The 19,148-nt window shown below is 40.9% G+C and overlaps 1 protein-coding gene across 2 annotated transcripts in view; it reads right to left on the bottom strand.

Annotated features, from left to right (window-relative positions):
* TEX14 (testis expressed 14, intercellular bridge forming factor) overlaps positions 1-19,148 on the bottom strand; it is a 758,047-nt gene that overhangs the window by 338,399 nt on the left and 400,500 nt on the right. For both annotated transcript variants that reach the window (XM_077482232.1, XM_077482233.1), the window contains exon 11: positions 1,636-1,787. In XM_077482232.1, coding sequence (XP_077338358.1) covers positions 1,636-1,787 — 152 coding nt within the window. The remainder of the gene's footprint in view (positions 1-1,635; positions 1,788-19,148) is intronic.

The raw sequence follows: 19,148 nt of genomic DNA, 5'->3' as shown, positions 1-19,148 counted from the left end.
CTTTTACAATTTCTGGCAATCAAGTCGCATCAAAGTAGTGCAGTAACCTTTTCAAAGTCGATGCGACTTTAAGTCACATAGGTTTGAAGGGGTTTCATTGATTTCAAAGGGCTGTTACTTGTCATGCGACTTTGTGTCCAAAGTTGCACGATGAGTCGTACAAGTGTGAACAGAGCCTTAATGTTTCAACCTAATTTGATCTTTGCCTATTTTATCAAGATCTTTCTATAATATGTCACTGTTCTCATTTTGCATAATTCTTCATAACTGTGTATCAGCAACATGCTTACTATAATTAATATATGATAACACTTTAACCCCTTCCCACCGAGCATCCACTTATGGCCTTACGGAAGTGGGTCTTTATCTTTGAAGCAGCAAATATTAACTACTGTTTGTGCTGAGAGCGTGCTGCACAGTGTGCACTTATAGTACAGAGATTGAGCTGTCACAGATAGCTCTGGGTCTCATACTAATGATTGGAAACTGGGGAGATTGGTTCCAGATCACCTGATCACTGTCATAGCCTGTGATTGGCTATCACAGTGATCCATCACTGTATAGTCCACCCCTGTGTTTTTTTTCTCCACTTGATTGGAGAAAAAGATACATAATAAAAAAGATAAAATGGCTAGATCAGGGTTTAATCTAGGTCAGTGTCTGGGTTAGGGTCAAAGGTCAGGGTCAGTGTATTATAAAGAGGATTTAAAAAATAAACATGATTTAATTTAGTATCAGCATCAGTGTGTTTTTCGATAGGATGAAAAAAAAGCAAAATGCACACTTTTGTTTCTTGGGCAAAACTACATGTGCAAACATCAGATAGAATACATGTATGTGGCACTACTGTGGTCGTAAAAAGTAGGAGAATTTGTTTTAGGTTGCTGTTTGGTATTAGGCCATGGCAATAGCAAGAAATATTCAGCTACACTTTAAAAAACATTTGTATTTTTTTTGTGCCAGTTTTTATTTGATTTAAAAAAATAAAAATAAAAAATCAACAGATTCATTACTATTTATCAACAGGTGAAAGCCCAATTTATTCTGGAAAAAAAAAACCAAGGTGTAATTCATCATTAAATGGTTAAACTATTACGCTTCATTCAAAGAAGCAACACATTTTTACTGTAGGCCTTAGCATCTCAAAGGACAATTCACCAGCTTACGTATTCAAGTTTTACTACACGCCGCTACACAATGATAGACATTTCCCACCCAGGAGTATATTCAGCAAGACCAACTGTCTAAAAAAAAAAATCAATAAAATCTCCACTGGAACCAATGGGGGGGGGGGGGGGGTTTACTAAAACTGAAGCATGTAAACAGCTGCACCATAGTCTGAGTGCTCCAGTTTTAGTAAATCTCCCCCTAATGCATTTAGGCAACTGTGGTACCTGCAGCTGCCTGAATACGAAACATTACCTGGATCTGAGGAGATGCAGTCACTGTTCGTTTAGTTATTTTCCACCCAGCTCAGATGATTTTTAATCTACGTTTATTGAGCCAGGTGGTGCAGGGCCTTCCATGGCTTGAACGTCATCCAATTCAATATTAATCGGCTACAATTTGAGCTGTCTAAAGGGATGTTTAGCTGTATGTCTACCAAGTTGAGAGATAATAAAGTTTTGTACTTACCTGTTAAACTTTCCTGCATGACTGCACAAAAGCTGTACAGATCAGACTTCACAGTCACACTGTTTCGTAAAATTATTTCTGGAGATGACCAGCGATACAGCTGATCAGGAATAGGGAAATATGCAATCTCGTTGTGTGTTCTGCCATCATTGCTGGTGGGTAAAAATTTTAATTTCACGTTATCATGTTACAAACAAAACCACATATACATTATATAGTCTATACTTTGAGTGTAGTTAGATAGAGAGAAAATCCATGATAGTAGTTCTATTGAACCTCCAACAATTTAATGGTTGGCAAAATCCACAAACTTCGCATGTGACAGTTTCATCCAGTAGGATGAGCTCAGGCGTGTTTGCAACCCACACGTGCAGAGCCCACCAGGAAGTCTGCACTGCACAGCGCTAATCATTGAGACATTTTCCAGATCAGCAGCTGCAAAGATCAGGAAAATATCTCACTGCCTGTGATTAGCACTGTGCAGTGCCGACTTCTTGGAAGGCTCCGCACGTGCGGGTTGCAAACACGCCTGAGATCATCCTTATCATGCAGTATGTACAACAGTTTTGAATGGCTCACTGGTTCTTCCTCAAGTAACCCATGTATGAAACTGGTAGCAGAGTTTCTTAACAGTATGCACTCATCATCATGGAAATAGAGGTGAGAGTTCCCTATATTATATGGATGGATGGACAGACAGAGTTTTGTTTATTTAAAATCTACCTTTTTAAGCATCTGCATTAAAACAATTAGTACATTTCCACTATTTATGAATAAACAAAGAAGGTGTTTCTGGTCTTAGCATGAGACAGAATACTATCCTTCAGGAAGCTCCTACGTTATGCCTAGGTTTTAGGCCCCTTTCACACTGGGGCATCAGTGCCGTCAGCGGTAAAGCACCGCTATTCTTAACGGCGCTTTACTGTTTCTGTGGGGTTTTTCACACCCTAGTGGGGCAGTTTTAACCCCCATTAAGGGGCAAAAAAGGTGTTAAAACAACCCGCAAAGCGCCACTTCAGCACCGCTTTGCCGGTCGTTCTGCATCGTTGTCCATTCAGTTCAATGGGTAGGAGCAGTGTATACACCGCTCCAAAGATGCTGCTTGCAGGAGTTTTTTTTATGGTCCTGCAAGCGCACCGCTCAGGTGAAAGCCCTCGGGCTTTCACACTGGAGAGACAGGAGAGGCTCTTTACAGGCACTATGCAGGTGCTATTTTTAGAGCTGTAGCACCTGTAAAGTGCCTCAGTGTGAAAGGGATATTAGAGATTTTGGAATAATAAATGTTATCCGACCCGACTGAGAATATCTTGTGTCCTTATAAACACTGTCATCATACAGTACCTCACCCACCTTTACCAATGGTGAAGAGGTGTACTAAATAAGTGTAACAAAATTATATATAAATTATGATATGGAATAAAAAAAAATTACACTAAATTTATACTAAAATTAACTTGTGGTTTCACCTTACTCTTATGCCGCGTACACACGACCAGATGTAAAATCTAGATTCTTACATAGCGAATAAAGGGGAAACCCTGCTGCAATATTCGTAGCTGAGTGTTGATGGCTGGTGCCAACGGATGCACACCAAGAAAGCGCTACCCCATCAAAAAAGGACAAACACCGGGCACTGGGGTAAATAGGATACAACAAAAAACTGTTATTGAAATGCAGCACACTTACAGGTAAGCTCTTAAAAATCCACCTGCAGAAACTCGCATACAAGCAGCAGGGCAATGTGAAGTTTGACAGCTGGATGCTTGTGGTTGCGGCCATAGAAGCCTCTGTGTTGCCTACTCAGCCGGCCAAGTCTGGCACCTTATCCCTAATGCTGTTACACCACTGGCTGTGCTGAGACTGCTTCACATTGTTCTGCTGCTCATTTGCCGGTTTCTCCAGGCTGATTTTTAAGAGCTTACATGTAATGTCACGTACACACGATCAGATTTTCCAACAACAAAACCTTGTACTTTTTTCCAAAGGATGTAGGCTCAAACTGGTCTTGCATACACATGGTCACACAAATGTTGTTGGAATTTCCGAACGTCAAGAACGCAGTGATGTACAAAAAGTAAGACGAGCTGGTAAAAAGGAAGTCCAATAGCCAGTGTGGCTCCTTCTGCTTGTCTGACTTTCCGACAACAAGTAAAGTTGTCGGAAAATTTGAGAACCTGCTCTCAAACAATTGTGGCCGGAAATTCTGACAGCAAATGTTCGATGGAGCATACACACGGTCAGACTTTCTGAAAACTAGCTCACATATTGAACATTTCCCATCGAAAGTCCGACCGTGTGTACGCGGCATTAGTGTGCTGCATTTTAATAAATGTTTTTTGTCCTATCCTATTAACTCCAGTGCAATGTCTTTGTCCTTTTTCTTGCTATATGAAGAGATCCTTCCCAGGTCTGCCACAGGAGCTGCAGGGACCAATGGATTCTCATCCATCCATCCATCTTCACTACCACTTTCTGGAACTGCACCCCAAAGGATTTGATGACTTCTGTAATATTGCGAGGAGCACTGCAGAAGCCATTCTGTGACCATTTCTGTGCTTTAGTTCTAACCCGTTCCTATATTTTCTTGGATGGACAACTACAACAGACCTTGCACCCTCGTGTATTAGCCCATGTTTCTTTGTTAGTGTGATACTTTATTTAATAAAAAAAAAAAAAAGCTGTGGTCATTATTTTAATTATAGTGAGGTCAGAATTGAGGATTCCAAAGCACTCTGACAACCCAAGGCTATGAGGAAACTCAAAATGTAAGTTGTTCATGCAGATTCACATTAAAACTAAAACTGCGGGCAAACAGATAAAAACACAACCCTGTCTGAGAAAATCAAGAGACAGTATGCTGTGGAATTGGGGATGTCCTGTTTACTGCCATGAAACAGACTGCCTTTTCTTAGAAAGACTAATACAGTACTGACTTTAATGCTGGAGCACAGGGTGACATCATTGTTGGTCTGGAGCAGTAATGTTATAAGTAATTTTTAAAGTTGCCCAGGAAAGTGCATTACCTCCTAAATACTCATGAAAAATATTCCTCCTAAATACACGCGTGGGCAGTAGTGATTAAATCAGTAATAAAATGGGTGGTGAAAACACAGTGGAGTTTTGCAGTGGAAGACTACTCTGATGGTGACTGTATGAGGACACATGATAACAATATATGGAAGTATTTGACAAGTGGTCAATCCCTTGTAACTTCAAAAACATTACACAGCATTTAAGCTGCAAGTACCCATATTTACCCCGTAATGGTGATTTGACCAACCTTAACTCATCATAAGCTTGGGTTGACTTTATATCATACAGATTCGTTTAAAACTTTGCTGAAGAGACATCCCTGCATTTTCCACTGTGTCATTAATACCTGTTCTCTCCTTGTACAGTTTTTGATTATAGAGCTAATATGCCTAAGCTTCTGAAGAAGCATTTTGAAAACACGTAATATGTAGAGCTGAGCTGAAGTACCACACACTTCCCACCACTAGTCCACGTTACAATTGATGCTACATTGCCAATGGCATCTGATCCTTGGTCTCTCTGTAACTAAAGTAATCTATTATCAATTGTGGTTTACTAGGTGGAGTGTTATTTCTTCTAGGGAATAATTATGAACAGTCAATGTTTTTAACATTTTAGTTTTTTTTTTTGTAAATAAAATGTATCATTATTTTAATACGTTGTTAGTTTGGTGCCTAAAAATCCACCATCCTAAATTTCTTTAGAGTTTCAATAATATAGCAGGATGTGGCACTGTTGTACTTATTTCCATGTCCACAGTACCACTCCGTGGTGATACGAACCAATCTGTCAGTAGTAAAATGAGATCAAGAGTGAGATAGAGAAAGGCATGTGTATAGATTAATCTACACAATATTAGGCAATACTGTGAGGCTTTGATTTTATATTCAGATAGCTTAAAGCGGAGTACCGCAGCTACAAATACTGCAGCTGACGAATAATCGGACACTTAACTGTCCCGGGGTCCAGTGATGCAGACACGAAGCCCCGCTCATCTCCCCCTCCTCTCTTAGGCGCCAGCATTGTCACTGTGGGCACGCACTGCACATGCGCTGTGGCTGGCCAGGCAATCATCTGGGAACTGTGGCATGTCCCAGATGATTGCCGAGAGGGAGGGGGGAGAGGTGAACTTACTTGTGGTGCCCCGGAAGGAAGTGGGAGCTGGAGGGTTTCCGCCCCTGCCCCCCCCCCCCCCAAGAATGACATACCAAATGTGCATGTCAGGAGGTCACCTTCCCTTAAAGCGGAAGTTCCATTTTTGGGTGGAACTCCACTTTAAAGTCTTATGCAGTAACTTTTAAAGCACTCTTAACATCAATGAGTTTATACTACAAACCTAATTTGAAAAAACTTATGTAAAAACAGAATGCAATGATTTGCAAATTGCATAAACCATTATTTTATTCACAAAAGAAAACAGAAAACATATCAAATGTTTAAACTGAGAAAATGTACCACTTTTAGTGGTGCTTCACACTTCTGCTCTCTGCAAGATCGCATGTGATTCTCACTGCAGTGCACATCACATGCAATGTCTGTGCAATGCGTTTTCAGCCATACAGATAGCATGGCTGATATCGCATTGCATTTGGCCCAAACTCACACAGGACCCTTTTTTTGTTATGCACCAGAATTGGATCGCATGTTCACACCCATGTGATCCGATTCATGCCCGAACTGACAGTTCGTAGTGCAATATGAAAGCTGAAATGGGGGTGTCTTTAACAATGTATTGTTTGCATATGGCAGTGTGAACTGCCATGCGAGTCAGGTGTGATGTGGGAACCTGCAGTGGATTCGCAGGGTTCACAAATGTGAACTAAGCCTTAGAAAAAAAAAGAAATGTTTAAATTGATGGCAGCAACACGTATGGCAAAGTAAGTGGTTCTAACAAAGAAGAGCTGTAAAGAATATTTTGCAACTAATTAGGTTAACTAGCAACAGGCCAGTAACATGATTGTGTATAAAAAGAAAATCATCTAAAGCCTCGTACACACAGTACCATTGTTGGGCAACCGAGCGTCTGAAGGGCGTGTGCCAGGATCTTGTCTTGCATACTAATGGTACACATTTGTCGTGACACGAACATAGTGATGTACTATGAGGAATTTCAGCTCTTGAGCAACACCCTTTGGGCCCCTCCTGCTAATTTCGTGCTTGGTTAGCATTGATTCCGAGCATGGGTGTTTGTACTTTCGACTTTTGTGTGACGGATTTCTGTACTGACCATACGAAATCTCAAGCTGTTGTCGGCCGAAAATTGACTAGCCTGTCATCCATTTTTTGGCCGGAAATTGGACAACATTTTGTCAAAAGGACCGTACTAACGATAAGATTTTAGGACAAGTCTGTCAACAGACAATACCCTGCCATCAATCGCACCATGTGTACAAGGCTTTAGAGAGTCAGTGTCTAAGAGGTAAAAATGAGCAGAGTCTCACCAATCTGTGAAAAGCCATGTCTAAAAATTGTCAAATCAGCATCAATGTAAAATTGAAAAGACTTTAAATATATTGTCATCTACAGCAGTGGTTCTCAACCTCAGTCCTCAAGTACTCCCAATGGGCCATGTTTTGAGAACTTCCCTTAGATAAAATAGCTCTTATCAATACCATGTCATTGATATTGATTTAAAGCAGCTATGCAAAGTAAAAGAAAACCTGAAAACTTGGCCTGTTGGGGGTTCTTGAGGACTGAGGTTGAGAACAACTGATCCGCAGTACATAATATCATCAAAAGATTCCAAGATGCTGGAGAAATCTCTGTGTGCAAAGCACAGGACCAAAATGCAATTTTGGATGACCATGATCTTTGGGCCCTCAGCCGGGACTGTATTAAAAACAGGCACAATTCTATGATGGACATCACCGAATGGGCTCAGAAACACTTCCAAAAATCACTGTCTGTGAACAGTTTGACCTGCCATCTAAAAATGCAAGCTAAAGCTCTATCATGCAAAGAAGCCATACCTGTAAAACAAATTTAACAAACAGAAGTCCCATGGCTTGAATGTGGCCTCCTCACCTCTATAATCTCTGCCCCCACCTTGTCCCAGTAGCTGGCAGCAGAGAGGAGAAGACAGAACTCCTCCTCCGGGCCCTGTGCTTCTCTGTGCAGCAACAGTACCCCCTCATCTCTATCTCCACTGATCTGAGCATTCAGCAGACTCCAGAAACTGACTCCAGCCCTCCTCTCGTCTTCCTCCAGACCCTGCACTTTCTGCTTTCCAGGTCCACCCCTCAGCTTGGCAGAAAATAGAAGAAAGTCCAAAAAGGGAAACAGCCATCACATTTACCTATCTTGTTACATTAGAGCCTTTAGTTCAATGTTTTTTTTAATCTGAATTATATGTGATGGATCAGAACACAATAGTCTAAGTTGGTGAAGTAAAATTAGAAAAATATATACATAAAACTATTTTTCAGAAATAAAAAAATGATAATTGCCATGTGTGTATGTATTCACCCCCTTTATTATGAAGCCCATATAAAGCTCCGGTGCAACAAATTACCTTCAGAAGTCACATAATTAGTGAAATGATGTCCACCTGTGTGTAATCTAAGTGTCATATGAGCTGTCATTACATATACACACCTTTTTGAAAGGCCCCAGAGGCTGCAACACCTGAGCAAGAGGCACCACTAACTAAACACTGCCAAGAGGACCAAGGAACTTTCTAAACAAGTAAGGGACAATGTTGTTGAGAAGTCAGGGTAAGGTTATAAAAAAATATCCAAATCTTTGATGATCCCTAGGAGCACCATCAAATCTATCATAACCGAATGGAAAGAACATGGCACAACAGCAAACCTGCCCAGAGACGGCCGCACACCAATGCTCACAGACCGGGCAAGGAGGGCATTAATCAGAGAGGCAGCACAGAGACCTAAGGTAACCCTGGAGGAGTTGCAGAGTTCCACAGCAGAGACTGGAGTATCTGTACATAGGACGACAATAAGATATAGGCTCCATAGAGTCGGGCTTTATGTCAGAGTGGTCAGAAGAAAGCCATTACTTTCAGGAAAAAAATGAAAAATGTCACGTTTTGAGTTTGCAAAAAGTCATGTGGGAGACTCCCAAAATGTGTGGAGGAAGGTGCTCTGGTCTGATGAGACTAAAATTTAACTTTTTGGCCTTTTTTGCCTATTCAAAGCCCAGACCACAATCCAATAGGAAAAATCTGTGGTCAGACTTAAAGATTGCTGTTCACAAGTGCAAACCATCCAACTTGAAGGAGCTGGAGCAGTTATGCAAGGAGGAATGGGCAAAAATCCCAGTGGTAAGATGTGGCAAGCTCATAGAGACTCATCCAAAGTGACTTGGAGCTGTTATGGCCGCAAAAGGTGACTCTACAATGTATTGACTTTAAGGGGGTGAAAAGTTATGCACATTGACTTTTTCTGTTATTTTGTCTTATTTGTTGTTTGCGTCACACAATAAAAAGAATGGGGAGATGCTTATGTAAACAAGGAATTCCTCTCTACTGCCTAGCAACATGATGGGGATCTACTGCTTCCTGTCATTGGGAGCAGTGATCTCTATCTGTAGTGAGCCCACCCCCCCACAATTAGAATCACTCCCTAGGACACACTTAATCCCTTGATCACCCCCCAGGTGTTTAGCCCCTTCCCTGTCAGTGTAATTTCTACAGTAATCAGTGGCTATTTGTAGCTCTGATCGCTGCATAAATGACAATGGTTCCAAAAGAGTGTCAAAAGTATCTGCCATAATGTTTCAGTCCCAATAAAATCGCAGACCGCCGCCATTACTAGTAAAAAATTAATAATAAAAATAGCATAAATCTATCCACTATTTTGTAGATGCTAGAACTTTTGTGCAAAAGACTTATTGCAATTTTAATTTTTTTTTAACAAAAATATGTAGAAGAATACATATTGGCCTAAACTGTAGAAGACATTTGTTTTTTATATATTTTTTGGGGATATTTATTATATAGCAAGAAGTAAAAAAAAATAGCTTTTTTTTTTAAATTGCCACAGAGGTGATTACCACCAAAAGAAAGCTCTATTTGTGGGGAAAAAAGGATGTCAATTTTGTTCGGGAAAAGCAGCGCAGTACAGAATCGCAAAAAATGCTCTGGTCAGAAAGGGGGTAAATCCTTCCAGGGCTGAAGTGGTTAAATAAAGAGCAGGATTTAGTGGGACTTTACATGTACCTTGTAAGGTTTAGTAAATACGCAAATCAAGGAATTTAAAAGAAAACTATTTTTATTTTATATATATATATATATATATATATATATATATATATATATATATATACACACATATACAAACATATATATATATATATATATACACACACATGTTAACCACTTAAGGACAGAGCCTCTTTTTAACACTTGTTTACAATTTCAAATAATTCTTTTTGCTAGAAAATGATGTAGAATGACCAAAGGTTATATATATATTTTTTCGAACACCCTAGAGAATAAAATGGCAGCCGTTGCAATACTTTCTGTCACACCGTATTTGCGCAGTGGTCTTACAACCCCTTTTGTTTTGGAAAAAATACACTTTTTTTAATTATAAAATAAGACAACAGTAAAGTTAGCCCATTTTCTTTTTATATTGTGAAAGATAATGTTACCCTGAGTAAATTAATACCCACCATATCACACTTCAAAATTGCGCCCGCTCGTGGAGTGGAGACAAACTTTTACCCTTAAAACTCTCCATAGACGATGTTTAAAAATTTCTACAGGCTACCAGTTTCCAGTTAGAGGAGGTCTAGGGCTAGAATTATTGCTCTTATTCTAACGATCGCGGCAATACCTTACATGTGTGGTTTGAACACTGTTTTCATATGCGGGCACTACTCACATATGCGTTCGCTTCTGAACGTGAGCTCATCAGGACGAGGCGCTTAAAAAATTTTTTTCTTTTTTTCTTATTTCGTTTATTTTTTATTTTGACACTTTCTTTTAAAAAAAAAAAAACATTTTTGGATCACTTTTATTCCTATTACAAGGAATGTAAACATTCCTTGTAATAGAAAAAAAGCATGACCGGACCTCTTAAATATGGGATCTGGGGTCAAAAATATATCAGATCTCATATTTACACTAAAAAGCACTTTCCCCTCCCCATTTTTCTCCCCCTTTCTTTTTCCCCTCTCTCCCTCCCCATCTTTTCTCCTCCCCCCCCCTCTTCTCTCGCCCCTTGTCAGGGATATTCCCCCTCTTCCTTACCTTCTTTTCATCCCCCCTCCCCTCATTTATTATTTAGACTCCTTTTAAAACTTTGGCATTTCTCATAGACATAAGTGTCAACTGCATCTTGACCATACAGGCGTCTATCAATATATGGAAACATTTTTGCTTGTGCTGTTGTGGGGACATGAAGTAATCCCCATGCTAAACCTCCATCAATTTGGTCACTATTTGATGTTTACGGGTGAAATGTTTATTCTTCTGTTTCCCTTCCTCTTGCTTCTTTCCCTCCCCCATGTGTTGCTGCAGTGCATAAAACAGGTCATTTTAAGGTATATTAGATAGATGTATGAATTTCTTTAAGAATTGCAATTGAAATTAAAACGCGATACCTACGATCATTACTATAATATATGTACTTTTTCTGGTTTTAAAAATTCAACACGCTTAATGTGAAACAGATTGCTGTTTTCTAACTAGGGCTGCAACTAACGATTATTTTCATAGACGATTAGTTGACCAATTATTGATTCGATTACTCGATTAATGACCTTAAAAAAAAAAGTGTGGTGTATAATTTAGTATGTAAAGTTTAAAAAAAAGGCAATTTGTTCTTAAAGATCTATATGCAGTGGTAAATATAAATAACCAACTATATGGTTAGAGAGCAAAATAATCCACTCTGAGAATAACAGACAGAAGAGATATACTGTATATAAGCTATTAGAAGAGATATACTGTAAGAGGTTGAATCTCTGGTAAATATCATCAGACTCAGAGATCTTTTTTAAAAAAAAAGTTAAAGACTGTTTTGCAGATTTTCAAACAGAACTATATTATATGCTGGCCATACAAAAATGTCTTCCTTCAAAAAAAAAATTAATTTTAAGAATGTTCGTTCGATTTTCTAATCGTTAGTGGGATCGAATTGATGTTTGTTTTCAACCACAGTGACAGGAAAATTTAGAAATAATGGAAAACTTCTTGATCAATTTTCAGACAGTGTTTGTGGTTTTCGTTCAGAAATTACATTCATTTTAAAACAGAATGTTAAAAGCAAGTGAAAATTTCAAACAACATTCTTTCATTCAGCAAATGTACAAAGATTTTTCATATGAATATTCTCATAAGGCTCAGTACACACCTATGCAGTTTTGCTTTTGACCTGTTTCTAAACTGCTTTTTGCTGTGCGTTAAGTACAGTTTAGAGTGCACCAATAGAAAGGTAAAGAAAACTTCGGCCTTTAGAACCACTCACTTCCTGCCCGGGACTCTATGTCCCATGAGGTATTCCTCATTCACAAGTTCTCAGGCACTTACTGACATGTGTGGGTGAGGTACTGAGCTGTATGTTTGCTGCACTGTATTTCCTGATATGTAAACAAAAAATGCATTCTGTATGCAGGTCAACTAATTGGCTGGCCGATTATTCGATTATGAAAATGGTAATTAATTTCATAATCGATTAGTTGTCGATTAATCCATTCGTTGTTTCAGCCCTATTTCTAACAATATGTGTATGTGTTATCTTTGTAATAGATATAGTAAAATTTGAGGCGCTGACGAAGCGGGTTATCCTGTGAAACGCATAGGCCGACTCATCGGATTTGTCAGCCAGGAATACCAACAGCCTGGACAACACTACTGTTACAGTGCTTTTAACTATTAAATGATTTCATTTTTTTTTTCATATTTTTTTTTAAATCAAAACGTTTTATATTGAGACAATGCATTAAGTGACATTACAGTCCTACAGAATAGACATCGAATATCAGCAGGTCACCACTCATGTAAGACAGCCAACATTATCGAAACAACTTGTGAACTAGCACTTGATACTATATCTGATAGAATAGTAGGAAACACTCTGTTTTAGCTTTCGGATTTGATTAGTCCGAGTACCTTTAAATACACATAGAAACAAAAAAATCTGTAACATTCGTTCTCTTCCTTCTCTTCCTAACCCCTGACTCTAGGTGTTTCAAAATCTCAATAACCTATCAGTCACCAACTGCGGTGGGGCAAGACTAGGATTATCTAGCCAAGGATGCCAGATAAAATCAAACTTTAAGGCCACATTTCTGTGTCGGCAGGCCAGTTGTTCTCTGAGAAGGAGGATGTTAACATATGATATCCATTGCTTCCCTGTGGGTACTGTAGCCAGCAATAAGCATAAGCAATACGTTTCCTAGCCAGGTACAATAGTCTAGTGATCATAAGATACATTCCCTTCTGGTACATTTCCTTATCTATGGCTCCTAGCAAATATATTAAGGGGGCCATTGGGACATGTACCTGGGCCAGGCTAAAAATATATTGTTTGACTTCAGTCCAATAACTATTATGTTTTGGGCATCTTTAGATCATATGTATAAAGTCCCCTAGTTGTGCGTTACATTTTGGGCATAGGGGTGATCCTCTTATCCCCCAGTCATACAGTCTCTCAGGCGTGCAATAAGCCCTGTGTAGTATAAACAGCTGTGACAACCTATGAGATGCTGAGCTAGAGACGACTGGGATCAATTCCATGGCCCTATCCCACTGGTCCCCATCAATGTTAGCCACCCATTTTGCTCTACACTTCAAAGAAGCAAGATCATGGATAGAGGACAATAGATTTGCATATATTTTAGATATTAAACCCTTCCTTGCATCTGCTTGAAGGATCTCCAGCAGCAGTAGTCACTGTCAAAGAAAGTGGTTTTTTTTTGTGTGTCTGCAGAGCATACCTGAGTTGGAGGTATTGGTAAAAACATTTTGAGGGCAGTGAAATTTCAGCGCAAAGCTGTTGAAAAGATTTTAGTATGTTACCCATAAATATCTGTGGGAATAACCAAATCCCTTTTTGCTGCCATGTAGAAAAACACTGGAGTTTATTTAATTCTGGGTATTCGGGTTATTCCACAAGGGAGTAAATCCCAAAGGGCCCTAAAAAAACAAGGCCTCCTGAAAAGCCCCCAAACCTTTTTAAGGAGGACAGCTGTTGGGGAGGAGGGCATACTCTGCAAATTCATTTCTATATGAAAACCATCCTTTAGTTCATGGTTGATCTGGGTCACTAAATATTATGGGGTCGTTGTTACTATTCTGGCCCCAGCTAGCGAATTGCTGAATTTGGAAAGCCAGGAAGTACATTTTAGGGTGGGGAACCGCCAATATCCCTTTGTCCTTCCCATGTTGTAATATATATAAACTAATATGAGCCCTCCCACATTTCCAAATGAGATCACGCATCTGTGTGTCCACCCTCTTGAACCACTTATTGGAAACCCACATAGGAGAATTGTGAAAAATGTACAAAAGTTGTGGGGCCCAGACCATTTTGATCAGAATCACTCTTCCTACTACCGAAAGGGGGCGTTTACATCAGCTAAGCATTTTTCCCATTGTCTATCTAGCAATGGGCCCATATTTAGCTGGAAGTAACTAGAGGGGTCCGGGGACACTATCACTCCCAAATATCGAAAAGAGTTGGCAATGGCTAACTGTCTGGCGACCGTGGACAAAGTGGATCTAGAGGTATAAGAATTGATTTTGACCAGGTAATAGAAAAGACTGAGAAGTCCCTGAACTTGATAACCCTTTTCATTAGCGTCTGTAAGGAGGTGGCTGTGTCCCCTAAATTAATCAAACGTCATCTGTGTAGAGAAAAATCGTCTCTTCCAAGGGACCCCTACAAAACCCTACTATTTCAGGCGTATTCCGAATTAGTATTGCCAATGAATGGTTCCACTGAACAGCAGAGGGGGAAGTGAACACCTTTGAAGGGTGGCCCATATAGCGCCAATGGGGAGGAGAGAGTATTGTTAATATGGAGCCTAGCCCTGGGTGCAGAGTAGAGGGTCCTCAATTTATGAACTGATCCCCCTAGCCGAAGCGAGCCAAGATCTCCCAGAGGTAGGACCATTCACCACTATCAAAGCCTTAGCTGCGTCCAAGGATAGAATGGACCTACCTCCAAGATTATCCACCTGGACCCTAGCCAGTAGTTTGACATCCGAGTTTAATAAATAAATAGGACGATGAGAGTCTTGGAGAAGTTTGTCCTTTCTTGGTTTGTGAAGCACCACTATGATGGCCTCCTGCATACTGTCAGGAAAGCGTCCCACTTCTGATGCCTCATTTAAAGCCTGCTAGAGTGGTGGTAGGAGGATATCACTATAGCGAGAGTACACCTCCGCTGGTATACCATCGGATCCTGGGGATTTATGATTCAGAGCTGCCACTAAGGCCTCCGTCAACTCCTGGATAGTAATCGGAGAGTTCAGTGAAGCCTTGTCCATGTCAGATACCTGGGGAAAGGGGCAGCTGTGCAGGAACGATGTCCGGTCAGCAGGGGTAATATGGGTTTTAGAGGCATAGAGGTCAGTATAAAAATGGTGAAAGACAGCCAGTATTTTCAAAATATCATCAGTAAGAGTATGCGCCTCCCCCGACTGTGCCTGAATAGCTAAGATTAAGGAATCCACTCTCTGTTCTCTAGCCACTAAAGCCAGTAGATGACCAGTATTCTCTCCTTCCTCAAAGTAACTCTGTTGAAGAAAGTACAGTACCTTCTCTTCTCAGCAGCTGACAGTACAACATAGTTGTACAGAGATTGAGCCTCATTTCACGCATCTTGATTAGCTTGAGTAGTTAGTGACCATAGTCTGTTCTCTATTCTGCAGTTCACTAAGTACACTAGCTTCCCACTCTCATGATCTTCATTTAATGCCTGTGATCTCACGAATAAGGCAACCTCTCAGGAATGCCTTGAGGGAGTCCCATACAACATCCACACTAGCACATCCCTTGTTATATCAGAGGAACTCCGTTAAGGCATAGGGGGATACCATCCTGGGCCAGAAAAAGTGTCAAACAGAAGGGATTCACCTGCCACAGCGCTCTAGACCTCGATGTTGTGGCATCCAACCGTACCCAGAAGGGAGAATGGTCTGATAGTAGATGGGGCTCATATGCCAAGTCAAGCACTCATTGTATGAGCACCGCATTACCCAAACCCAGATCGATACGTGAAAGGCCTCGGTGAGAGGCTGATAGCAAGAATAGCATTTAGCAGTAGCATGTCTCTCTCGCCAAACGTCTCGGTTGCCCCATTTCAGATAGTAGGGAAGTAAATACAGTGGAACCACTCTTACATATACCTACTCTCGGGGTCAAGGAAAGCTTATCCAGTTGCGGGTCAAGCATATTATTGAAATTACCCAGTGCAAGCACTGGTACATTAGGGTGTAATGCTATAAACTGGGCCAATTTTTTGAAAGGATCAGAGGAGAAGGGCGGAGGGACATACATAGCAGCAATAATACACACAAGATCATTGAGCTTGCACAATAAAAAGACAAAACTGCCCTCCTTGTCGACCACCCACTGCAAGAATTCAAAAGAGAAGTTGCTTGATACCAATACACTAGCATCTCTCGAGTAGGAGGAGTATGTGGAGTGAAATTGGACAGGGTACTTGTGCAATTCGATCAAGTCAGATTACAGGTGCATCTCCTGGAGGCAGATAAAGTGGGATTGCAACCTAGAAAAATATTTAAAGATTGCTCCCCTCTAAATCCTGTCCCCCATACCTCTTATAATCCATGTTAGCAATAACAGTCCCCCAGTACTCTTATTTGACATTAGTATAACAATTGAAAAAGGAGTGAAGTCCTAAGGGCTCTACTCTTTGGAAGGATGGAGTTATAGCATTAGCTAAATTCAGCTTTAGGGGAAGTTGCATATAATATTTAGCCAAACAGACCAGTCCCAGTATGTAGTAGAATCTTAGCACAGTGCACCACCTGGTGGAGGCTGAGGTAATCTTTAGTGATGTATAAGCAGAGGTCAGTTCCATCTGTAGGGAAGAGAAGGGAGACAAAAAGGACAAAAAAGTTCCTGTAAACTGAAAGTTAATGCATCAGTTGGCCAACAGGACCTTGTAACACAAAACAACTCCCCAACAATAGTGGGGGTAGAGTCCTCCTAGGACCATTCTTGGGAGGCACAATTCCAGCCCAGAGGGCATGGAGCTGGAATAAGATAACTGTAGAAAGTTCTCTACTTGCATAAACTCACAATGAACAGCACTGTGTTTTCAAGGCTGTAGTACAGTTAGGTGAAAGCCCAGTGCATGAGGAAAACAAAACTGTCACAAACCTTCCCTGTCAGTCAACTAAATTGCAATAAGGGACCTGCAAAGCAAAGGCTAATATGAGGGACATTACGCTGCTGCTATGGAGGATGCTGTGCCAGGATCCATTCCTCTTTGTCAAACCAGTTCATCGCGGCAGTGGGATTATCAAAGAAATGGGAATTGCCATTAGCAAGGACTTTCAGCTTTGCCGGGTATAACGTGAAATACTGAACATTGAGAGCCCACAGCCTTTTCTTTATATCCAAGAATTTGGAGCGCTGCCTCTGCACTTCTCCAGAGAAATCTGGATACAGGGATACTTTGGCATTATCAACTTGGAGGATTCCAGCCAACCTGTCCTTGGATAGTATGGCATTGCGGTTCTTGTAATTCAGGAGGCGAAATAGGAATTGACGCGGTGGGGCCCCCTGTTGTGGCGGCCGTGAGGGAACCCGATGGGCCCTCTCGACTGCAAACATGGGGAAAAATGCTTCCTGACCAAAAGTGTCAGTCAACCAGGCCTCAATGAAAGCTACTGCATTTTTACCCTCTGTCCATTCACGGATGCCCACTACCCACACATTATTTGAACACAGGTGGTTTTCCATGTCCTCCAGCCTGGGTGCATTGGTGGAGGCCACAGACTGCACATAGAGGACATCTGTCTGCAGGGGCTGCCACTCATCTTCACGAGTGCTGAGGTGGCCTTCAGCTTCTGTGTGTCATGTCTTTTTAGGAAAATCCCTACCTCCATGCCCTTTACTTCCCCTGTCAAATCTGTGATAGATGAACTGCAGGATATAACAGCAGCTAGGATGTCTCTAAGCGTGGGCTCAGGGTCAGCTCCCTCTTGCTGTGACTCGGCCACCATATTGGAAGCATGGGGTAGAGTACTCACATCTGAGGAGGCCAGTGCATCTGCTAGTAGCTGGGGAATCCCTTCCAGAGATCCCATCTCGTCCTCCAGGAGCACATCTACAGGGTCAGGTATAGCGGAGTAGAGGGGGATCCCTGTATCGGCTTCCTTTGCCGAGCGGGTTGGTAGGCCTCCATCATAGCCAGGGGTGTCAGGTGGAACCTGGAGCCCTGAGCTGCATTGTGACATAGTCTGGTGGCAATATCCCCTGTCGGAGATAGCAGAGGAGCTGCAACGTCCGATGAGTGGTGTCCCCAAGAATGATTAAAGATAAATATACTGCGCTTAGTGCCACAGATGTTAAATAAATATCACATATGAAAACTGATGCGACTTTGAAAAATCGCTAAAAAGTCCTATACAGATAATATACACTGAGTGCCACAAAGCTTAAATAGATATCAATCACATTTGAAACCTGGTGCATTTTTAAAAATCGCTAGAAAGTCCCATACAGAAGATTTGTTGCAAACATCAATAAACTTGAAGCAATAAAAAGTTCCAAATCCCGATGCCCATATGCAGCGGTATGCCGCCGCCGCAGTAAATTGGTTGATTTCCAGGACCAGAAGTGTGTCACGATGCTGTGGACCAACCTCTGTCTGAAACGCGCGCAATCAAACGGCCGTCTTCAGGAAGTTGAGAACTTCCTGAAGACGGCTGTTTGGCTGAAATGCGTTTGAAACACTGCATTTGGGTAGAATTCCTGGGAACTTACCTGCTGCTCACACCGGGTGCCAGGTTTACAGGCACCCTTACATATGAGTTTAATTACTATGTTTTTTATATGGAATAAATTTTATTTAAATTTAAATTTTAAAAATGTTGCTGTGCAATGAGGCTTTTTCTGTTATTTTCATGAAGAACATCTACCCCAAACAACACTATTATATAGAGGAATGAGGTCCTTTTATCATATCCAGTCACATGAGGAAGTATCGATCCCAGTCCACAGAAAATCCACGGGGGCTGCCCGACATGCGTGTTTGACCAAACTAGAAATCGTTGGTCCGTTTGGAGGGATGAGTTTACATCCATGTGGGGGCACTGTCCTGTGAGCACATATCAAGCCCTTATCAAGCACGGATTCATATACATTTTGTAGAGAACGAGCACTTTAATTGGGATTTGGATTTTTTTATTGTTTCATGTTTGGTAGCACAATTAAATTATATTACTGATCCTAGCGCTCAATATGAAACCAACAATTAACCGCACGAGAGCTGCTGTTATAAATCATACATCAAATCTTTAAACATATGCAAAAATAC

This window comes from Lithobates pipiens, unplaced genomic scaffold, assembly GCF_037356315.1.
Source record: "Lithobates pipiens isolate NorthernLeopardFrog02 unplaced genomic scaffold, aLitPip1_a1.2 Scaffold_16, whole genome shotgun sequence".
NCBI classification, from domain to species: domain Eukaryota; kingdom Metazoa; phylum Chordata; class Amphibia; order Anura; family Ranidae; genus Lithobates; species Lithobates pipiens.
The sequence above is the reverse complement of the archived record's forward strand: the minus strand, read 5'-3'. Positions and strand labels throughout refer to the sequence as shown.